The sequence below is a fragment of the Sus scrofa genome, chromosome 9, assembly GCF_054392235.1.
Source record: "Sus scrofa isolate SSC_HxYL_T2T_F1_AM1 chromosome 9, Sscrofa_HxYL_maternal_Yorkshire_Landrace_v2.0, whole genome shotgun sequence".
NCBI lineage: Eukaryota > Metazoa > Chordata > Mammalia > Artiodactyla > Suidae > Sus > Sus scrofa.
The window spans coordinates 69,787,701-69,811,029 of NC_139391.1; the positions used below are offsets into that span (position 1 = coordinate 69,787,701).

General features: G+C 52.9%; 1 protein-coding gene across 19 annotated transcripts in view; it reads right to left on the reverse strand.

The window, feature by feature from the left end:
- The window catches only part of PIK3C2B (phosphatidylinositol-4-phosphate 3-kinase catalytic subunit type 2 beta), an 81,570-nt gene that overhangs the window by 43,151 nt on the left and 15,090 nt on the right, over positions 1 to 23,329 (reverse strand). For 7 of the 19 annotated variants that reach the window (XR_014815624.1, XR_014815628.1, XR_014815626.1 and 4 more), the window contains 7 exons: positions 10,076 to 11,096; positions 6,459 to 6,559; positions 5,706 to 5,860; positions 5,370 to 5,490; positions 1,525 to 1,636; positions 1,268 to 1,347; positions 819 to 882 (listed from right to left, as the gene is read on the reverse strand). Coding sequence is in view for 11 of the 19 variants with exons in the window: in XM_084976680.1 (XP_084832806.1) it covers positions 819 to 882; positions 1,268 to 1,347; positions 1,525 to 1,636; positions 5,370 to 5,490; positions 5,706 to 5,860; positions 6,459 to 6,559; positions 10,076 to 11,008 (1,566 nt within the window). In the remaining 8 variants the exon portion in view is untranslated. Of the gene's footprint in view, positions 1 to 818; positions 883 to 1,267; positions 1,348 to 1,524; positions 1,637 to 5,369; positions 5,491 to 5,705; positions 5,861 to 6,458; positions 6,560 to 8,168; positions 8,448 to 8,603; positions 8,745 to 10,075; positions 11,097 to 14,432; positions 14,486 to 23,329 lie in introns of those variants that run through there. The other 12 variants (XR_014815625.1, XM_005656674.4, XR_014815627.1 and 9 more) reach the window with 10 other exon arrangements.

Genomic DNA, 23,329 nt, shown 5'->3' on the forward strand with positions numbered 1-23,329 from the left:
ACAGGCAGGGGAACAAAGAAATAGAAGGAAGGAAGGAAGGAAGGAAGGAAGGAAGGAAGGAAGGAAGGAAAAGAAAGAAAAAAAAACAGAGGGAGGAAGGAGGGAAGGAAAGAAGGAAGAAAGAAAACTCCCCTCTCATCATAGTCACTATTCAGCAGAGGCTACTAGAGAAGAGATTCTGGCAGTCAGTGGAGGGCTGAGCAAGATACAAAGCTCAACTCCCCCAAAAGGACGACCACTACTTAACAGGATCCATGAGATAGGGATGGTTTTCAAAGATCACTGTCTGGTTTTCTTCAGCTTCACGACACGGGGGGCAAATGTTTATTCGCATGATTTTGAGGCTTAAAACTCCACGTGAATGCAAGTGAGGAGAGGCCTGGCCCTTCCCTACCCTTGTGACCCTCCACCTCCTGATGGTTTTCCACGCACCACACCAGCACATCAGAACCTCTCAGATCAGACGTCGCAGGGCCTTGCTCACAGGATGTACACTCCAGTGCACATGCAAGCACAGCAGCTGGGGTGACAACACTATGTCCCTTAGCTTTGGAGATGCCCCACTCCAGAGACAGGGTCAGAGCACAGTTCCTGACCTATTTCTACAGACAAGCAGAATCCTTCTATACGCACTTGCCAGCTGCCCAACAGCTGGCAGGCTAGGTTTGCCATATCCTAGAAGGAAAAAAGGTGCTCTGCTAACAGATTCTCAACATCTACTCCAGAACCCTTTAGTGCTGGTTGATCCCAGGAGGACTAGAGAAGGGGCGGGGGGGGTTACTTTGGGCAGCTGGGCCAACCCCAGGATTTGTACTCACATCAGCCAACAGGAAGGCATCCACCTCATTGTGGTAAGTGTCAAACAGAAGACTCAGGGCCTGCCTGGGGAGGTGGGGACGAGGAAAGGTCATAGGAGAGGTCAGGACTGACTCAGTGCACAGGAAGACTCATTCTCTCCCTCTCTCTCCACAGCTCAGGAATCAGATTCTAGTTTAAAGGGGTTCCCGGTCTTTTTACAGGGCCCATGAAGACTGAAGGCCAGCGAGTCCTTCCTATTTGGCCACTTCTTACCTGGAGAATGTGGCAAAGTACCAGAGGGAAGAGAGGTAACATATCCTGGAGTGGGGATCTTCTCCTCTAAGACTCAGGCCCCAACCCCAACACCTGCATGAACCCCTGGCCCCGGCAGAAAGGCAAGCAAGGGTATCTGCTGGGGCCCCTTCATGGTTCCTGCGTGGGCCACATCTAAGATGGTACCCACTCTCACCTGCTGATAGTCTGCTTGACTGGCCTCTCTTGCAGATGCACGAGGTAGTTCAAGGTGGAAGGGCTCTGGTCATCGTTTACCTGCATGAGAAGTGCCCTATTCAGAGAGGGGCAGTGTCTCTTTCCTAGCCCAGTGCCCCACACCCGCCCAAGGTGTTCCATACCACCCACTGCCCACTACCTCTATACCCCTTGCAGCCATCAACCTCCCCCCTGACCCCAAGACACACACACATACACACACACAAACACACAAACCGTCCGGGCCAGGTCACTGCGCACAGCTTTCTGCTCCATCAGCTGTAGCCGAATGTCGATGTCGAACTTTCGACAGTACTGAATATACTCATGGCTGCCCAGGGCGTGCTTGCTGGTGGGACAGGGGGACAAGGCCATTAGCATCCTGGGGACGTGGGGGGACATTTAAGGGAAATGCTTTGGGGAATGAGAGACAGGAGGAAGGGGGAGGTGAAGGAGTCGCATACCTATGCTGTACCCTCTACCCTGGTTCCTGGGAGATGACAGGCCAGAGCTCAGGCAAAGAAACAGAGGGCTGGGAGTTCCTATTATGGCTCAGCAGAAACAAATCTGACAAGAATCCATGAGGGCGCAGGTTCAATCCCTGGCCTCAATCGGTGGGTTAAGGATCCGGCATTGCCATGAGCTGTGATGCAGGTTGCAGGCATGGCTCAGTTCTGGCATTGCTGTGGCTGTGGGGTAAGGCCAGAGGCTACAGCTCCGATTAGACTCTATCCTAGAAACCTCCACATGCAGAAGGTGTAGCCTTTAAAAAAAAAAAAAAAAAAAAAAGAAAGAAATAGTTTCCGACTTGGCGCAGCGGAAACGAATCCGACTAGGAACCATGAGGTTGCGGGTTCGATCCCTAGCCTCGGTCAATGGGTTAAAGATTCGGCGTTGCCATGAGCTGTGGTGTAGGTCGAAGATGCGGCTCAGAACCCCCGTTGCTGTGTCTGTGACTTAGGCCAGCGGTTACAGCTCCCATTAGACCCCTAGCCTGGGAACCTCCATATGCCATGGGTATGGCCCTAAAAAGACAAAAAGACAAAAAAAAGAAAGAAAGAAACAGAGGTCTGCCTTTAAAAAAGCCACCTGATGCTTTTAATCCTTGATCTGCACAAACATTGATTTTCCTAGGTATTTACCACCTGGACTGTTATCACTAGTTCTCTCCAGGGCTGGGAACTTCTGGAGGGAGTGAGGAACAGAGAGACTTCTCAGGGACCGTGTTTAAATGCCATCCTCTTGGCCTTGGTACATAGGACAGGTTGGAAGCCAGCCTGTGCTCAGGTTCGGGCGTGGAGCTCAGTGGACGACACTCTGCCCATGCTGTGGTCCTAAGTCTCACTGTCCCTACCATTACCAACTGGCGTGCCGAGGCCAGCCAAGCAAACCTACCAAGATTCCAGGCCTGTTACCCCTAAGTCCCTCAAATTCTGCTTCTCATCTCCCTCTGTGGGTCCTGCCGGATCATGAATTAAAAATAAAAATTCCCATCATGGCTCAGCGGAAACAAATCTAACTAGCATCCATGAGGACGCAGGTTCAATCCCTGGCCTCGCTCAGTGGGTTAAGGATCTGGCGTTGCCGTGAGCTGTAGGCCGCAGACATGGCTAGGATACTTCATGGCTGTGACTGTGGTGTAGGCAGGCAGCTGCAGCTCTGATTGGCCCCTAGCCCGGGAACCTCCATATGCCATGGGCACGACCCTAAAAAGACAAAAAAGTAAAAATAAAAAAGTAAAAACCTCTATGGACGCCTCCATGCCATTCGCACTGCTCAAGGAACAGCACGTGAGACATCCCCCTCCTGCTGCTCATCTCAAATTTCAGAGGAGGCCTATGGAGTCCCTGAGTGATCCAGCCCCTTCCTCCCTCCAAATCACATCCCAAATCACATCTTAGAAAGGAAACCCAGGACAAGGGGCAGATTGAGTCCCACCTGCAGGCCAGCACAGCAGGCCAGGGCCAAGTCCCAGCAGCTGGGTAACAGAAGCCGGAAAGGGACTTCCTTCCTCAGCAGACCTGGGAATCCAGGCCAGAAACAGGGGTGGGGAGAAAGGCTATGTGCAACAGCCAACAGAGGTGCCCAGGCCCAAGGTCAGTCCGGGTCCAGCTAGGACTTAAGTGGGTTTTCCACATCCAGAGGGGTCACAAGTCTCTCATCGAGGCTTCAACCTGCTGAGACGGAGCAGCAGCCAAAACCTGGGGGTGGGTGAGGCTGGGCGGTGGGGCAGGTCTGGTGGGAGTACCCTGGGAGGAAGGAAGAGTGTGGCGGGGGTGGGGGAGGTGGCAGGAAACCCAACCCTCCCCTGGGACTATCTCAAGGTTCTTATCTGAGAGCAGCCTGCATCCTGGACCTGCCACCCCCCACCCACCCACCCCGCCACCCCCTCAGCATCAGTCCCTCTTCTAGGCAGGGGTAGAAAACACAAGGCCTCTTTGAGAGCTAGCAGCTTTCTAGAACCCCTAGAGGGTCCTTTCCAACCCCATCCAAGGCTGCTATCCTGTGCTCAGGGGTCTGGATGGGAGGAAAGAGAGAAGCCTTGGCGGAGGAGGGGCCTCCTGGATCAAGAGCGATGGACACAGGTTCCCTGGGGACTTGCCCTTCCTCTGTGGGCACCCATGGGAGAGCCACGACCCTAGGGCCAACAATCCTGTTCCATTGCGCTTGGAATGCTCCTCCAGGGTCTTGGCAGAAGGTCAGAACCTGACAGCTCCTCCCTCTGGACTTGGGGGCTCAAGGACTAGGGCGGCTGCCAGGGAAATGACCAGCAGCCATCTCATCCAGGTCCTCTCTTTGGAATGGTCTTCCCTGCAAATATTTATTGATTGCTCACCGATCATTCTCATATTTAAGTCGTGCTAAATTTGACAGAAGTAACATAACCCAGGGTCAAGGTTTCACAACGAGAAAGTGGCAAGCCGCAACCCAAACCAGCTGTGAGGATGTGACCCACTGTGCCCCTTGCGCCCTGACAAAGGTGGCAGGCTGCCTGGGGCGCCCTATGCCAGGAGCCCCTGAGTCTGGGGCCTCTCCTATGCCTCTAGGGGAAAGCGAGAACACAGGTACATATTTGAACCGTGCTCCCTGGAGTTGTGTCACATAGGGCCCTGCCCCTTTCCTTTCTCTCAGGTTTTCAGCTGAGGGCAGAGGCCAGAAAGGGCCCACAATATCCCTAAGGTTAAGGAAACCAGCCATGAACAGCTCTAGCCATTGATCCAGCATCCTTGCCTCTAGACCCGTGTGTTAAAAGAAAGAGCGAGGGGTGGCCACCACTGGCACTCCTAAGACCTGAGAGACTGGCCTCTCCCTTCCCCTCTCCCCAGTGGCCAGAGCTAGTAGATAGCAGGCAACTGGAAGCTCGGGGAGGAGAGCAGGTCTCAGTATGTCCTTATCTGCCGCCCTACAGCCTGCCACACAGCTGTACCACCTGAGGGGTAGGATCCCCGCCCCTCCGCCCCAGCACTCCGGAGTCCCAGGGCAGAGGAAGGAGGACTGCCAATGCCACTGCTGGCCCACATCAGACTTTCCAGGGAGGCACTGGATGGAGAGAAACTGGAGGCAAGCCTTTGGTGAAGGGGACAACCCATTGCACGTGCCAGCAGGGGAAAGGCTGGTCGGCAGGGGACCAGGGAGGAGGGAGCGACTTTGATCTTTTCCCAAGGGCTTTTGCCCAGTCCTCCTCCTGCCTGTGGCCGTAAAGACACCACATATAATCTAGGGCGGGAGACGCAACCCCACACAGTCTCCCCTGCCCCCATACACACATCCCTCCACATGCCGAAGTCTGCTAGCAGCTGTGACCTCGTCTTTGCCTAATCCCAGCTCCAAGCTCTTTCCACAGCAAATTTGGCCCAGGAAGCTGGCCAACCCCGCTGGAAGACAGAGCTCCTGGGGAAAGTGCGACGTGGCTGAGAGTATGCCCAGAAAGCAGGCGTCCTGACTGTGAGGTGCAGGGAGGGGGGTGGAGGTGGGGGGAGCTGCCAGCCCCAGGCCACGAGCCCAGCGCCAGCCCAATGAAGCCCCCTCCCAATCCCACAACCCCAAAGGCAGGTGCCACTTCCTGCCAGCTGTTCACTCACTTCTGCAGGAACTCCTCCAGCCCACAGGGCTTCAGCACGAAGTCACCCACGTTGACATCCCTCAGCTCATCGTGGGTGTAGCACAGGGTCTGGTAGATGAGCAAGTCTACAGTAGAGGAACCTGTCAGGGGTGAGGCAGGGAGAGCAAGTGAGAGGGGTTTCCGGGGACAAGCGGGGCTCGGCCTGATCCCCCGCTCCTGGCTAAGTGTGCTCCACGCCATCACCAGCCAGATAACATAGGCAAACACAGTTCAGGGTCCGGAATCAAACACAGTCATCCCTGCTCCCACCCACCCCAACAAAGGAGGCTTCCACCGCTCCCCCCACTCCACTTACAGTTGCAGGTAAAAGTAAGAGGCTCCCGAAGGCTGTCACACAGCACGGTCACCTTCAGATTAACCTCATCCCCAAGGTGCTCCGGGCTCGGGGTGACAGCGCTCCAGACAAACCCGGTGAGGGAGTAATCCTGGATGTCGGAGCCAGATCGGAGGCTGTGCAGGAAGAGAGAGAGGAGGACCCTCGCTGTGCCTTCAGAAGAGAGTGGTGGACAAGAGCCTGCTGGGACCCTCTCATCCCAAGGTCCAAGGACCCCTCTGTCCACACTCAGCCGGCAGCCCTCCAGGTCTGGAGGCCAGGAAGGGGCAGAGGGGCAGTAGCTCTGGGAAAACATTTGTTACAGTTGCAAAATGTTTCCCAAGTCGAGCTGAACATTAGAGATAGTTCTAAAAGGACACAGCTTTTCACAACAAATTCAATGGAAAATTTTTCTGAATCCATTTCCTTTCTCTTTTCGCTCCAGATAAGATTACACTCTTATCTCCATCTGGGGTGCATTTGCTCCTAAGGGCAACTGAGCCTGAAGCGACTGGAATAATGCAACTGCTAGATCGAGGTTTCAGGAATTTTGTCCAAAATGTGACACTTCTGAGTCCAAAAAGCCTGCAAATCCCTGTTGCAGGAAGCATCCCACAGTTATAAATTGAGACTTATTAAACATGGCTCTTCTTCCTCCCTAAAAAGTTCTGGAAGGGGTGACTCTCCTCCCCAGCCCCCACAACCCTCCCCAGCCCCCCATTCTTTAACTCTTACATATCCAGCATGTGGCAAAAAGCAGCAACTTCCTCATCTCTCTCCTCTGAGACCTCAAACAACTCATGGCCGTTGGCGACGGCGTGGGGCCGGGAGCCCACCTTTAAGAGAAGAGCAGCTGACTCAGTGCCTTTCCCCTCATTCAACTCTTTTTTTTTTTTGCTTTTAGGGCCACACCCACAGAATATGGAGGTTTCCAGGCTAGGGGTCTAATCAGAGCTCCTGCTGCAGGCCTACACCACAGCCACAGCAACACCAGATCCTTAACCCACTAAGCGAGGCCAGGGATCGAACCGGCATCCTATGGATCCTAGTCAGGTTTGTTAACTGCTGAGCCATGAAGGGAACTCCCCTCAAGATCTCAACTCTTAAACTCTAGGTGTAGAGACTTTCTAGTGAAAGAGGCATAAGAAACTATGGGAAACCCAGGGCTATATTTATCTGCTGTCCTAGTAGACCAAGAGCCAAGTGGAAAAAGAGGACTTGAAGCCTTGGCTGACTGTGGAAACCTGGGAGGGGTGGACATGAGTGTGGCCGGACCTCCTTCCCAAGGCGCCAGAGTCTCATAAGCTCAATCCTGCAGGTCAGGCGGTGCCGGGTGTGGGGCCGGCGTTCTGGGGGATGTCCCCAGAGGAGTGGCGGGGAGCTACGCAGACAGCTATTTTTCCCCATCCTACCCCCTGAGGCCAGAACAAGTGGGTTGCTCAAACAGTCCCCCAGGGAAGCTGGGCCCTGGGCAAAACTTCAACATCCACAGCAAACCCCAGGGACCCAAGGCAGAGAGCGTCCGTAGATAGAGGTGATGACTCAGACACATGTGCCCTCCCGGTCGATGCTATTTGAGTATTTGAGGCTAAAAGTGTCAAAGCAGCTTTCCGAGCAGGCAGGAACCTGGTGGAAGGCTAAGCTCCTCCTGGCTATCAAGTCTTCTGGTCCCGAAGAACGGGAATGTCAGGGAGCCTGCCTGGGCCCCACCTCCTGTCCAGTACATGTGCGTGCTGGTGGGGATTCTCTCAGACAAGACAAGAGCGCCAACGGTCTCCCACCACCGAGCTGCTTTCAGTCACCCATGAGGTGTTCTGGAACCAGGCCTGCGACACAGCCCCGGGGGAGGAGGAAGTGGAGGGGGAGCTGATGCGTAGCAGGTTTCGGCCTGACAGGCCTGCCCAGAGCTGCCAGGCGAGGCCACCCCAAGGGAATGAAGCGACAGCACGGATGGGGTGCCGGTGTGCATCCGGTAAAGGCAGCCGCTTCCGGGGAGCCAAAGCTCCGGTCTGCACACACGCACCGCCTCACCTCCCAGCCTCCCGCTGGCTGCTCTCCTGCCCTCCCCGCCCCCTGGGGCAGATGGCAGCCCCGGAGCCCCTGATTTGAATATCCGGATTGTTGCCTCTGAGGGACCCCCTCTCATTGGCCTTACTCCTCTGGGTGAGCGTGGATGGGGTGTGGAGAGGGGAGGGGCAGTTGGCATGGGAGGCCCTGGCTCTGCCAAGTTCATGCCTGTGTCCCAGTCAAAACAATAGCCCCACTGTCAGCAACTAACCCACAAAAGGGAGAGCGATAGAGGGAGCGACAGAGACAGACAGAGACAGAGAGACAGAGAGAGGAGGGGAAGGCAAGCGGGGTAGAGAACAGAGTGGCAACTGAGGGCCCTTTTCATGCCCTTTCAGTGCCACTCACTGGCTCCAGAAGAAAACAAAAGCCACTTACGTTTGCCCTGCTGGCAGGGCCTGGTGGCATCGCCCGATGCTGGCTGGGGAAGTCTGCGGGGCAGAGGCTGGCAGCAGGGGTACCAGGCTGGCATTTGGAGCCAACCATTTCCAGAGCTGGCTCTGTGGGCCTGGGATAAGGAGGGTCCCTCCGGCTGGAAGCCCGGCGAAGGCGGGGCGGTGGTATAGGCCGAGGGCCCGAGGGGTCCCCCCGCCCGGTGGGGGTGGGATGAGCCGCTGCACCAAGCCGGGGCGGGGAAGACCAAGGCCGCATTTCCCCCTAAGAACCAACCAGGGCTTTTGGCTTTGCCCTAGCTTTTTCAAGGAGACTCTGGACCAGGCTCCCTCCCAGACCGCTGATAACACACAGGGGATGGGGAAAGGGTGAGGGAGTAGGGGGGAAGCAGGAGAGGAAGCGACAGAGGCAACCACCTACCAGGGTGGCCTGACTTGGTGGCAAGCAGGCCCAGCTGCGCAGAACAGGAATCTCCCTGTCCCTATAAATAGCGGGAGCAGCCCCACCTCTCAGAGCCAGGCCTTTAAAAAGCCCTGCGCTCTAGAGCTGTGGCTCACCCCTGGAGCTGCCTCTGCTCTGGGGGACTCTCTTAGCAGAAGCACAGGAAGGAAGGACCACGTAGCTGTTCCAGAGTCATAAAGCATCCCAACTGCTGGGATACCGGGTGGGAAAGTCCCAGTGGCCCTTAGACAATGGTAAGGAGGAAACGGGGATGGAATGAGGTGGAAGGCTGTCAGGACAGAACTCATCAGCCACGGGGTGCTGCTCAACACCTCTGGGGCCAGCGTGTCTGGGTCCAAGAGCGAAACACAAAGCAGGCCTCAGGTCCCGCCCATGGAGAGGCTGCTGACACTTTTTAAACCAGAAAATGATCCAAGCTGCCCTGGAACCCATGCCCTGCTTCTTCTATGCAGATACTTTGCTAAGTCATACAAGGTCCTGATAAACGCAAAATTATGATACCGAACACTTTGTTCCTAAATATTTTCACTGTGAAAAGAGATGGATGAGAGTGATGGTTACACAGCAATGTGAAGGTACTTAATGCCAGCAAACTGTATACTCAGAATCGGTTAACATAGTAAATTTTATGAAATGAAGATTTTATTACAATGAGAGAGAGGGTCACCATGCTGTACAGTAGGAAAAAAAGAAAAGAAAAGAAAAGAAAAAAGAACAGAGAAGACATTCAGAAAAGAAAAACAAAACAATGAGAGAGAGACACACACACATACACACACACACGTGTGCACACAGAGGGTGGGGAAGAAAGAGACAGTGGGGGAGAGACATAGAAAGACAGCACCAAAGAGAGAGGCAGTGAGAGAGGGGAGCGGGGAGGCAGAGAGAGAGGGAGAAAGGCAGAGAGAATGAGGGAGAACAACGGCGCTTTACGAAGAGAGAGAACAGGGCTGGGTGTCGTGGATCATCAGGCAGGTTGCCGAGGGGTCTGAACCAGGGTCTGGGACTCAGAGCATCAGGACTGAGCATCACGGCCATGCGGCACTTTTGGCAGAGCAGGAGCAGAAAGTCTGAAAGCGGAAGCCACTCACCCCCATGCACAAGGCCATTCAGCCACGGAGTCACAATGCATTCCCTCACCCCAGCTCCGGCCTTACACCAGGAAGTGGCATACACTAGCAACGGGGATTCCAAAACCCCTGCCCTCACCCCCCCGCCCCCCAGAGGCTGGCTGGCTCAGATACACAACACTCAGCCCTGAAAAGGTCTTGCATCTCAGCCAGTGTCCCTCTTCCCCTCCCCCAATGTCAGAAGCAGAGGGCAAGGAGGACAGGAGGGGGGTGAAGGTGGAGCAGACTTGGATTTGGACAGCAAAGAAGAAGAATAACACAGGGAAAAGGAGACAGAGAAAAACACAACAAGGTCCTCACCGGAGTGGCAGAAATCCGCCGGTTCTTGCCAGGCGTCGGGTTTTTCCGGTTGGCATAGCGGGAGGCGTAGGTACGAGGGGGCACCTGAGGCGGCATGGTCTTGCTCCGGGCCACGGGTTTTCCAGGAGTGTCTTTGCCAAAGTCCAGGGGCCCTCGGCCCTCCTTCCAGCCCCTGGTGGTGTCCCGCAGCATCTCTGCATCATAGGTTGACTTCAGGTTGAGCCGCGTGATGGCATCATTGATACCGTCGTAGTCTACAGATCCCAGCAGGCGCCCCGGACCCCCACTTCCCGTCTCCTCTTCCTCTTCTAGGATCCTATGTCCCAGCGATTTGCCTGGAGGTTGTTCAACCGAAGAAAAAGTGTTGATGTCATTGGGCTGGGAGATCTTGGAGGATGACGGGGATCCTTTTCTAGGAGGCAGGGGCGGAGTGTCCCAGATAGAGACCCGGGGAGGCAGAGGAGGTGGGGACAGTTTCTTGGAAAAGTCATCTATGTCCCCCGGTCCTGGAGACAAAGAGAGTTCCCCTTCTGAACCATCAAAAATGTAGAGATAGTCTCCTGCCAGGGAGCCTTTGGGCCAGGGATCCGGGCCAGGCTGGGAGCCCTGGGAGGTAGAGTGGTTGGGCTGCCCTTCCTGTGGGGAGAGTGAGTTGTAATTGAGGGTAGGATCAGAGCCAGAAAGACCGCGTAAGAGCTTGAGGTCCTTCCGCCTTCCCGCTGGCTTGCTGTAGAAATCGAGGACAGGCTCGTCCCAGCTGATGAGAGAGGGGTCTGTGTTCTGCTTGGCTCTGCTTTCCTCCTTGTCGTGTCGAAGCCGGGACAGAGCATCATACTCCATCTGCAGGGCTTCGGCCATGGCCAGCTCTTTGCGGCTGATACCCACCGACTCCAGGGACTTCCAGTGCTCCCCATTGCCCTGAGTCGAAGACATGGTGAGGATGGGGGACAGAGGAGACAAGGAAGTCTTCTACTTCCTGGCAATGTCAGGTCTGCAAGGTTGTGGCATGGTGTCCGGGCACCTGCAAGGGAAGGGTAAAACTATCAATCATCCATCACAATAAAAAGATGCGTTGGAGTTCTCTTGTGGTGCAGTGGGTTAGGGATCCAGTGCTGTTGTTGTGGCGTGGGTTCCATCCCTGGCCCTGCAACTTCCATATGCCATAGGCATGGCCGAAAAAAAAAAAAAAGAGAGAGAGAGAGAGATCTATTAACAATCTGACTAGGTAACAGTCTGGGCCACTGCCTGTTTTTTGAGTGCCCACAACAGAGAGAAAGATGGAGAAAAAAAAGATATAATAAGATAATGTTATTTATCTATTACATCTATCCACCCTTCCATTTATGCATACATATTGCCATCTCTGGGCCTTAATTCCCATCCTCATCTTGCTCACAGGTACCCTGAGGAAAGAAGGAGGTACCTTGTATCAGCTAAGAGGAAAACACGGAGATGAGGGCTCTTCAGTCAATTTAAAGAGGAGAGCTCGCACACACTGCTGGTGGGGAATGTTCAATCGTATGACCAGTTTGGGAAACAAACGGCTTTGTGAAAAGGTAAACATCCACCTACCATACGACTCAAGCTATCCCAGTCCTAGTTATGTACTCAAGAAAAATGAAAGCATATGGCCACCCATGGCTTGAAATATTCATAGCAGCCTTATTTGTAACACTGAAAAACTGGAAACAACGCGAATGTCCACCAGCAGGTGAAAGGATTAAAAAAATGTCAGAGGTCCACACACTGAATACTACCTCACAACAAAAAGGAATTAATTGTGTGTATGTGTGTGTCTCTTTTTAGGGTCACATCCGCAGCATATGGAAGTGCCCAGGCTGGGGGTCCAATTGGAGCTGCAGCTGCCAGCCCACACCACAGCCATAGCAACGCAGGATCCGAGCCTCGTCTGTGACCTACACCACAGCTCATGGCAATGCTGGATCCGTAACCCACTGAGCGAGGCCAGGGATCGAACCTAAACCGGCATCCTCATGCATACTGGTTGGGTTCATTACCACTGAGCCACGACGGGAACTCGGGAATGAATTATTAATACATGGAATAACATGGATGAATCTTAACTACACCGAGCCAAAGAAGTCAGACAAAAGAGTATGAATATGTAGGATTATATAATATAACATTCTGGAAAAGGAAAACTAATCAACAGCGACAGGAGATCAGTGGCTGTCTGGGAAGGGATGGAAAGAGGGTTCCCAAAGAGCATAACGCAACTTTAGGGGTTGAAGAAAATGTTCCCTATCTTGATCGTGGTAATAGTTTCACAGGTATAAACATATGTCAAAACTTATCAAGGTGTACACTTTAAATATGTACAATTTATTGCCTGTCAATTATACCTCAATAAAGCTATAAATGGAAAGTATGATAAAGCCCTATGAAACAGACCTTACAATTACTCAGACTGAACTAAGATCCTCCCAAAATACACCAATGTGAGCCATAAAACCAAGCTTGCCAACAGGTGAGACCCAGGTGCCTGACCGAGTAAGTACAGGTGTGCCAAAATGTGGATTTCCCTCAGCCCTCAGGAAGCCAGGTCCCCCAGGCCAGCTGCCTCTGGCCACCAGCAGCCCCCTTCCTTTGTCCAGTGCTGGTATCCTTTCTCTTTAGAAGCCATGGCATGAAAACGCACTGAAGGCATGGTTGCAGTGATGAGGTTAGCCTGGCCCAGTGGTTCTCAAACTTGGCAGCACATTCAAAACACTGGGGGAACTTTTTAGAAGTACTGACACCCAGGGACTCTCAAAAGATTCTGATTTAACTGGTCTGCGGTAGGGCAGTGGTATTTTTTAAAAACTCTCCAGGAGATCCTAGTCTATAGCCAAAGCTGAGAACCATGGGCCTGTGTGTGTGTGTTTCAGATTAGGTTGGGGCAAGTGAGGGTGAAGAAGTCACTTCTGACTCTTCGCACCGGCAGCTGAGAAGGTCAGGATTTCATAAAATTATCAAAAATTCATTTTATTGTACTGCTTTAGTCAACAGGTAAAAAATAGGAAGCATGTCCTCCCTTATGATTAAAAATTGAAAACATCAGAGTTCCCATGTAACTCAGCAGATCAAGAACCCGACTAGTATCCGTGAGGATGCAGGTTTGATCCCTGGCCTCAGGGGTTTAAGGATCCGGCTTTGCAGTGAGCTGTGGTGTAGATCACAGAGGCGGCTCAGATCTGGCGTTGCCGTGGCTGTGGTGTAGGCTGGTAGCTGCAGCTCCGATTAGACCCTAGCCTGAAACCTTCCATATGCCTCAGGTGTGGCCTTAAAAAGCAAATAATTTAAAAATTTAAATTGAAAACATCAACAGGGAAAAAGTTGAGATAGATTCATGGGTGGGAAGTTCCATCAGACTCCAAACGAGTTAGGATAAGACTATCCCTTAACCTGAGGCCCTCCCAGGATGCTGGTGGATCCCTCAAGCACAGGCTGGCTCAGTGCATTTTCTGCAAAATGGAATAGCCCAAGCCCAGCTTCAGGGCATACAAAATGACTCTCTGCTAATTTCTCTGCCTGTTGAATTTCTCCACTTTTCAACTGCTCCTTAGAGACGACTTTTTATCCACAGAGGACAGCGGTGGGGGTGGGGGTCTTGCTATTTGAAATTCAAAGGAGGGAGTTCCCGTCCTGGCGCAGTGGTTAACGAATCCGACTAGGAACCATGAGGTTGCGGGTTCGGTCCCTGCCCTTGCTCAGTGGGTTAACGATCCGGAGTTGCCGTGAGCTGTGGTGTAGGTTGCAGACTCGGCTCGGATCCCGCGTTGCTGTGGCTCTGGCATGGGCCGGTGGCTACAGCTCCGATTCAACCCCTAGCCTGGGAACCTCCATATGCCGCGGGAGCGGCCCAAGAAATAGCAACAACAACAACAACAAAACAACAACAACAACAAAAAAGACAAAAAAAAAAAAAAAAAAAGAAATTCAAAGGAGTTGGATGATTGGATGGAGAGACCTAGAGCTTGATTGTCGGGAGATGGGAAACTGGGTGCAGGAAAAGGAGGGCCTAATGCTTTAGATGGATAACATGAGATAAAGGCTCACAGTGGAACTGAGCTTAAGCCTTTTAATCCAGAGAATGACTGTATTTTCAGCCCTGAGGTGGACAAGCAGCGTAGTAAGGCACCATTGTGAAGAGAAAAATCGAAGCCACTGGAAATAATCTCTCTCAACTTCCTGCCTCTCTTCCCCAAGAGCTTATCCACACTTGCATGCAGGCTCCCTTTCTTCCTTCTGGTCTCAGGGGAAGCAGGTCCCTGCCTCCTGCTGAGGTCCTGCCCTCCCGCTGGCTGGCTCTCCTCCAGGACGCCTCCAACATCCCTTCCCCCGCTTGCACCTTCACCTCTTCTCCTTAACAGGCTCTCTCTCTTCAGCACATAAACATTCAATCTTCTTCCAGCCTTAAAAAGAAAAAGAGGAGTTCCCGTCACTGGACAGCAGAAACAAATCCGACTAGGAACCATGAGGTTGCAGGTTCAATCCCTGGCCTCGCTCAGTGGGTTAAGGATCCAGCGTTGCCGTGAGCTGTGGTGTAGGTTGCAGACACGGCTGGGATCCTGAGTTGCTGTGGCTGTGGTGTAGGCCGGCGGTTACAGCTCTGATTAGACCCCTAGCCTGGGAACCTCCATGTGCTGCAGGTGCAGCCCAAAAAAAGCAAAAAAAAAAAAAAAAAAAAAAAAAAGGAAGGAAGGAAGGAGAAAACAAAACCTCTGCCCCAACCTCTTGACTTTTTGTCCTCTTGCTCAAGCCCTCCCTATTCCTCCTTCCCTTCCCAGGCAAGTTTCACAAGAGCAGAAGACACAAGGCATTTCTCAATCCTCCCTTATTTACTCTTCAATTCACTGTAACCTGGCTGCTGCCCCCGACACACCACTAAAATGCCCCAACACCCCAATTCCATAGGCACTTTTATCTGCCCAGATGTTTCTGGTGCATTTGGCTCTTAGCCATTCCCCTCTTCCTTACGTCCTATACCCCCTGGCTCCCACGACACTGCTTTTCCTTTTAATACTCCCCAAATCGAGTCCTAACTGCTGCAATAATATTATTATTATTATTGCTTTTTAGGGCCGTACTCGTGGCATATGGAGGTTCCCAGGCTAGGGGTCCAATCGGAGCTAAGCTGCCAGCCTACACCACAGCCACAGCAACACAGGATCCAAGCTGCGCCTGCAACCTATACCTCAGCTCATGGCAATGCCGGATTCTTAACCCACCGAGCAAGGTGGGGGATCAAACCCGCAACCTCATGGTTCCTAGTCAGATTTGTTTCCACTGTGCCATGACAGGAACTCCTGCTGCCCTAATTAAACCCATATCCTCTCCCACTTGGGCTATTACAACAGCCTTCTTTTCTTTTCTTTTTTTTTTTTTTGTCTTTTTGTCTTTTTGTCTTTTGTTGTTGTTGCTATTTCTTGGGCCGCTCCCGTGGCATATGGAGGTTCCCAGGCTAGGGGTCCAATCGGAGCTGTAGCCACTGGCCTACGCCAGAGCCACAGCAACGCGGGATCCGAGCTGCGTCTGCAACCTACACCACAGCTCACGGCAATGCCGGATCGTTAACCCACTGAGCAAGGGCAGGGACTGAACCCACAACCTCATGGTTCCTAGTTGGATTCATTAACCACTGTGCCACGACGGGAACTCCACAACAGCCTTCTAACAGTTGTTCCTCCTACTAATCTTTCCCTCTTTAAAGCTTGCTCCCCAGAGCAGCCAGAGGGCTCTTTCTAAAGTGTAAATCTGATCATCTCACTCTCTGCTTAAACTCCTTCAAAGGCTCTCTACTTGATTCCTTTGCAAGGCCTGTATCATTGAGCCCCATCTCCTTCTCATCTCCCACCATTCATTACCATGTATTTGATACCTCTGATTTTGTGCAGTATCTTCCAGCTCCTGCGTACACCCTTCCCAACTGCCAATGCTCTTTGCCTGCGTGCCTCTAACTTCTCAGACTTTGCTTCAAGCTCTTCAGGAAGGCTTCTCTGAACCCCCAGATTGAAGTGGCCCCATCTTCATGGTCCCAATAGCAACCTGCATATAGCTCAAATATCATATTGAATTTTTTTCTTTTTATGGCCATACCTGTAGCATATGGAAGTTCCCAGGCTAGGGGTCAAACCGGAGCTGCAGCTGCTGGCCTCCACCACAGCCACAGCAACACAGGATCTGAGCCTCATCTGTAATCTACAGCACAGCTTGCGGCAACGCCTGATCCTTAACCCACAGAGCAAGGCAGGGATCGAACCTGCATCCTCAAGGAGACTACGTCAGGCTCCTAACCCAGTGAGCCACAACAGGAACTCCCTTGTCTTGAAATATTTTATACAAAATTAAATATGTATGGGTTTAATTAAGCTCCCCACTAAGCTCCTCGAGTTTCAAAGTCACCTCACTTCCTTCCACTGAGAAAAATGTACTTGAACTGGGATATAAAGGTAAAGCTTCCTGGTGGTGAGAATTTCTAGACATGGAGATGGGGGATTAGGATAGAGGTGGTGTCCTTCCTTGGGGATCTTGCAAATGTTGGACTGGGTTTCAACTAACTGTTTGGCATCTATAAACACAGACGGGTAGACAGACAAGACCACCATGCCACGTGACTTTCAGCCCTGGGATTCTTTGATTCTGATCGATTGATTCCTTTCAGTCAAATTTCTCAGAGGACTTCCATATTAGTCCTGAGAGGTAAGAGAAGAAAGGCCTGGGGATGATCCAGCCAGCCCACCTCCTGAGGCTCTTTCCAGACTAGAATTCAAACTTGGAAGGTTGAGCTGCCCCCTCTCTAACTACCTACCTCTCTCGCCCCTGTCCCCATGGCTCCCGGCTAGGATGCCATTAGACTGTCAGCCATGCAGAGAAGGAAGCCCAGCCCACCGACAGATCTCAAGCCCAGGGCCACACTGGCAGCTGTGCCTTCCAAAAGGTTTGGTGCTCTGCTCACTCTGATGCTGAGGGATCAATGCTAAGGAGCCAGGACAAGCAGCCTCCCCTGCAGGACCAGGCCACCAGGACCAGGTAGCCACCCCTTAAGGTGGAATGAAGGTTCAGGCCAACAGGGGAGATCCAGAGGGGGCAAGAGGGAAGGCAGGAGCAATCTATCCCAACCACCCGGAGCTAGAGGGAGCTGCTTCCTTTAAGAAGGCAGGTCCTGGAGTTCCTGTCGTGGCGCAGTGGTTAACGAATCCGACTAGGAAACATGAGGTTGCGGGTTCGGTCCCTGACCTTGCTCAGTGGGTTAACGATCCGGCTTTGCCGTGAGCTGTGGTGTAGGTTGCAGACGCAGCTCGGATCCCGCGTTGCTGTGGCTCTGGTGTAGGCCGGTGGCTACAGCTCCGATTGGACCCCTAGCCTGGGAACCTCCATATGCCGCGGGAGCGGCCCAAGAAAGAGCTAAAAAAAAGACAAAAAAAAAAAAAAAAAAAAGAAGGCAGGTCCTGGAGTTTCCTTTGTGGCGCAGCGGAAAAAAATACGACTAGGAACCATGAGGTTGTGAGTTTGATCCCTGCCCTCTCTCAGTGTGTTAAGGATCCAGTGTTGTCATGAGCTGTGGTGCAGGTTGAAGACGCAGCTCAGATCCCATGTGGCTCTGGCTGTAGCCAGCAGCTGTAGCTCCAATTAGACCCCCTAGCCTGGGAACCTCCATATGCTGCAACTACAGTCCTAAACAAGCAAAAAATAATAATCATAATAAAATTTTACGACTACTTTGAGTCTCAAGTCTCTTGCCTCCTCTTCCCCAATTCAGTCCCCTCCCCGCCAGCCTCTGCTGGGTTGACAAATTAGAAACCGCTCTATTCCCTGAGTCCTCAGGGCCTACTAATGAGTCTATGAACAAGCAAATATCCACATACGATCCCAGGAAAGAGTTGGGGGCGCTGGGAACAGCAGGGCCTGGGTCTTTGCTAGTGAATGGCACATTCATGAAGAGAAGGCTGGGGCGGGTACCGCTGTGTCACACAACTCCACGGAGGACCACACACTATACTCTACGTGAATGCCACCCTTTACTGCACCTAAGAGAATGGTGCCCCCTGGAGGTGTGCACCTGGGTGGCCTTAGCTGTGTTCTCTCTTAGGATCCATCTCACAGAGAACATATGGAAACCGTCTGAAAGGCCATTTTCAGCCAGTTTCCTTTCACCACCTGCACACGCTAATCGTTAACATTTCCCCACACGCGAGCACGCTTTCCCTTTCTCCTCCTCACATCTGAAAGTGAGATGTAAACACTTCGACATATCTCAGGCTGAATCTCTCAAGAATGAGGAGGACGTTCTCCTCCCTAAACCACAATGCCATCGGCACCCCCACAAAATTTAACGTTGACGCCATAACAGCATCTAATACATGGTCCGCATGTGAATATTGGCAGTGGTCATCTGGGAAGCTTTTCCAACATGCAAATTCTGGCCCCTCTCGGGAGATCTGATTCCGTAGGAAGAGTCCCCGGACACGGACCATTTTCAAAGCCCCTCGGGCAGGGTTTCAGACCCACCAGGAAGACAAGAGGCAGCGAGGGAAAGGACCCTAGCAAGCACGAGGCAGTCAGCTGGTGAAGGAAGAGGGTATGCTGATGGCCAAGCAGGTCGGTGCCAGGGTCTAAGCAGCACCAGGCACCAAACCCAGGCCACACAGCTGCTGAGAGATGGCTGGATGTCGGCGGGGGAGGGAAGGGGGTCAGGGCAGAGCCGCACAATGGTTCAGAGTCAAAGGGTGAAGAGAAAGGAGAGGGCACTCCCTCCAAGGAGCTGGCTCTGCTCGGTCCCTGTGCCGGAGAGGGAGGGGCCCCAGGGCCCAGCCCTGACACCGGCCGTGGGTGGAGAGGGCTTCCTGTTGTCTTCCTGGAGGGCACTGTATCAGAACTGCTCTGCAGAGGGCACTCATGGGTCTGGGCCATTGCCCCACATCTTGAGCTACAGAGATGGACTCTCTCAGGCATGAAGTACCAGGTAGGTGCCAGGCACCATGCTAGACCCACATCTATTCAGATGACGCGGGCACAATTCCAGGAAGCTTAGGGTCTAGTAAAGATGATAGATTTGTCACAAGTAATTCAATCCCCCCATCAGGGCACAGAGCGGGGAGCCCTGCACGTCTTGGCCTATCTTCATTGGGCAGGGAAAAAGGAGAACCATCAAGAAACGTGGTGAAAAATATGGAGGTTCTTAAGCTCCCAGCCTTTTAGCAGTTTTTACAAAGGGAGGATGACTTAGTTCCAGGACTGCCCTAGGAAGGGACCTTCGGTACCTCCTCTCAGGACAGAATGGGTCAAGGGGCTGGAGGCCTTAGGGCGTACACTTTGGCCTCCAGAGTTTCCTCTTCAGAGGGGACCCTGCCTCTATCCACTCCCAACACCCACACCTCCCCAGACCCCAAATCCCACTGGTTTTGCAGCCAGGGACCCTCATCCCACCCCTCACTCCACACCTGTTGCCCTGCTCCACCACCCCCCTTCTACCCCACAGCCCCAGTTCCAACAGGAAAGTCAGCATGCCCTGTGCCAGGAATCCGACACCTCCCGCATAACTAGAAGTCAAGTAGGTCAGCCCCGTGCCTCACACAGAGGTGCCCCTGATCCTGCTTCCGTATTGAAAACCTATAGGTTTTAGACAGCTCTGCAAGCTTCTTTGATGTCAGGCCCGTCACTGAGTCACACACACACACCAGCAAAGTCTTTTCTCTTATTTAACTTATGTTCCCTCTGTGTGGCTCTCACTTAGTTCCAAATGTGGGGAGACTGAAAATAACTGCTTGCATTTTCTTCCCCCTCATACAGCCGCTCTCTAGCATCCTCTCAGCCAAATGAAAGCAGCCCCGTGGGGTTCAGTCTTAAGTTCCATCACTCTCTTTCCTGGGCCTCCCCTGGACTCTCCACCAATGTGAAGCCTCTCCATCTCCCCTGAACTCTCCACCAACGTGGAATCAAGAGTTAATGGAAGGCTCTTGGGGTCCTAAGAGACCAGAGGGGCAGGTGCCAGGAGGCTGTGTGACACGGTTACACCAGACGGGTTTGCATTCAGAGTCCTAGCTCAGAAACCAATTGTGCAGCTGGTTCTGCATGCATGCACGCACACGCACACACACTCTCTCTCTCTCTCTCTCTCTCTCCCTCAAGATCACACCTCCTAGCACACACCCTGTAGATTCAGGATCTGAGTACAAAGAGAGTCAGGCACGGAAGAGGTGAGGCAGCTCGTGGCTCCTCTCAAAACTTTCCTTCCTAGAGCTGGCAATTTAGATAGATGGCAGGGCCCGGGACCAGGGCTGGCAATCAGCTGAATGGAACGTTTGGCAAAAAGGAAAGAAAGGTCGTGGCAGGGTGTGGATTTCTAACCCAGGAGCCAGAGCAACCACACCTCCTCTCTGTCTGGTCCATACTTCCTGCTTTCTCCACCCCATGCCCTCAGCCACTGCAGCCCCCAGAACGAGCCCCTTTGGTCCAGATCAGCCGATTCCTCCAAGGAGCATACGATTAGGAATTATGCTTCAGGGAGTTCCCATTGAGGCTCAGCAATAACAAGCCTGACTAGTATCCATGAGGATGTGATCCCTGGCCCTGCTCAGTGGGTTAAGCATCTGGCGTTGCTGTGACCTGTGCTGTAGGTTGCAGATGTGGCTCAGATCTGGCATTGCTGTGGCTGTGGCATAGGCTGGCAGCTGTAGCTCCGATTCGACCCCTAGCCTGGGAGCTTTCACATGCTGTGGGTGTAGGCCTAAAAAGACGCCCCCCCCCAAAAAAATTACACTTTCGTTTCCTCAGCCCTCCAAAGATAGGATGGCAGAGGAAGAGAGGAGTTCCCAGGATGACCTTCCCTTAATCATTTTAGCTTCTAGTTGGGAGGACTCCTGAGGAAACTTCTTAACAAATGTCATACCAGCCCACCCACATGGGAAAAACCACCCAGCACTTCCAAACAGCAACATCTAGGAAACCTCAGCCTCTCTAAAGGGACTATAGGCCGGGTAGAGTATAAAAGAAGCCCCTCTGGGAGTTCCCGTCGTGGCACAGTGGTTAACGAATCTGACTAGGAACCATGAGGTTGCGGGTTCGGTCCCTGCCCTTACTCAGTGGGTTAACGATCCGGTGTTGCCGTGAGCTGTGGTGTAGGTTGCAGACGCGGCTCGGATCCCGCGTTGCTGTGGCTCCGGTGTAGGCCGGTGGCTACAGCTCCGATTCAACCCCTAGCCTGGGAACCTCCATATGCTGAGGGAGCGGCCCAAGAAATAGCAACAACAACAACAACAACAACAAAAGACAAAAGACAAAAAAAAAAAAAAAAAAAAAAAAGAAGCCCCTCTGGAAGGAGGATGTAAGAACATGGCAGGGGGGGATGGGGGGACAGTAGCCCTCCCTAGGCCTCACCTCCCACACCACACGCCCCCACCCCAGGCCTCAGCTTCGCTTCCTGGAGCCATTTGCTCGCTGCAGACCAAGGACGCCTGCAATGCCTGTCACCTCCGGCTGAACCTCCAGTCCAGCTTCCCAGCTCATGGCCTTTGGAATCCGGTTCTCCAGGATTCCTGCGTGGGCTGGGAAACCTCCCTGGAGGAGGCCAGCCCATTAAGCAGAATCCAGAAAGCAGGTCACAGCTGTTCCCATCCAGCAGAGGCACCAAAGGGAAGACACGATATACCAACAAGGCTCTGCTCTGCCTGGAGGACTCACCGGAGGGAAGAGATGAGAGGCAGTTTGCTCCATCAGAGTCTGCGAGGAGGAAGGAGGCAGCGTGGAGCATTGCTTCAAATTAAGGCCCAACCCCAGGGCACGGAGATGGGGAATGTATCTCAGGGTCACACCAGAGGCAGCAGACTAAGCAGGGTCCATCGAACAATGCCAGTGAGATTATCCTCCAAAAGAATGACATCTTTTTTTTTTTTGGTCTTTTTTTTTAGGGCCGCAACCTGCGGCATATGGAGGTTCCCAGGCTAGGCGTTGTAACAGAGCTGTAGCCACCAACCTACACCAGAGCCACAGCAACACCGGAGCCACAGCAACGCCAGATCCAAGCTGTGCCTGTGACCTACACCACAGCGCATGGCACCGCCAGATCCTTAACCCACTGAGCGAGGCCAGGGATCGAACCTGTGTCTTCATGGACAGGTTCAGATTGGTTTGTGCTGAGCCATGACGGGAACTACAAGAAAGACATCTTTGCTGGGGATCAACGCTCTGATTTTGAGGGAGTGTCTCTAATATACTCAATTATAACACTGGGAAGGGCCCACAGGCTCAACGTGGGGAGGCTACATGGTGTTGGTCCTCAGAAACAATCGTGGCCCTAGCCCTGGACTCCTCCCCACAAGGACACACTAGAGGACCCAGGGAACTTGTCCCCAGAATGATGCTACAAGTACAGAGGGTGGGCTCCACGCTGCCTGTGGGAAGGGTAGGCGACTGCCTGTAAGCCTGGGCTGAGGAGCCAGTGGGCAAGGAAAGGTTGTGTGGATAGTGGGCTGCCAGCAGCTGCCAGCCACCTGCTTGGCTGGGAGGAGGGTAAAAGGAAGTTAAGCAGGAAGCCTGAGCCAGGACTTCTCTTGTGACGCAGTGGGTTAAGGATCTGGCATTGTCACTGCAGTGGCTTGGGTCGCTGCTGTGGCGTGGCTTCAGTCACTGGCCTGGGGGCTTCCACGTGCCTTAGGCACAGGCAAAACAAACAAACAAATAAACAAAGGAAAAAGTTCCCTTTGAGGCTCAATGGTAATGAACCCGACTAGGATCCATGAGGATCTGGGTTCCACCCCTGGCTTTGCTCAGTGGGTTAAGGATCCGACATTGCCATGGCTGTGGTGTAGGCTGGTGGCCGCAGCTCTGATTCAGCCCCTAGCCTGGGAGCCTCCATGTGCCACGAGTGTGGCCCTAGAAAGCAAATAAAATAAAATGAAATGAAATGAAATGAAACGAAACGAAACAAAACAAAACAAAGGAAAAGACTGAGCCAGTCATCCATGGGAACCTCGGGGGAGTAGATAACCAGCCCCCTCACCATGCCCAGGGCAAGCTCCTTCCCTCCGTCCTGGGAGGGAAGCTCTGTATCACTGTCCACAGCCCTGCCCACTGTCCCTCTGCCACCACAGTCCCTGAAAGAGCAATCCTGATATGTTGCCTGATAAGGAAGAATATCTTCAGTTACTGCTAACTCCCCAAATCAAGAAAATCCCTGATCAGAAGTTCCCTTGTGGAGCAGCAGGTTAAAGATCTGGTGTTGCTGCAGCTGTGGCACAGGCCCCAACTGTGGCA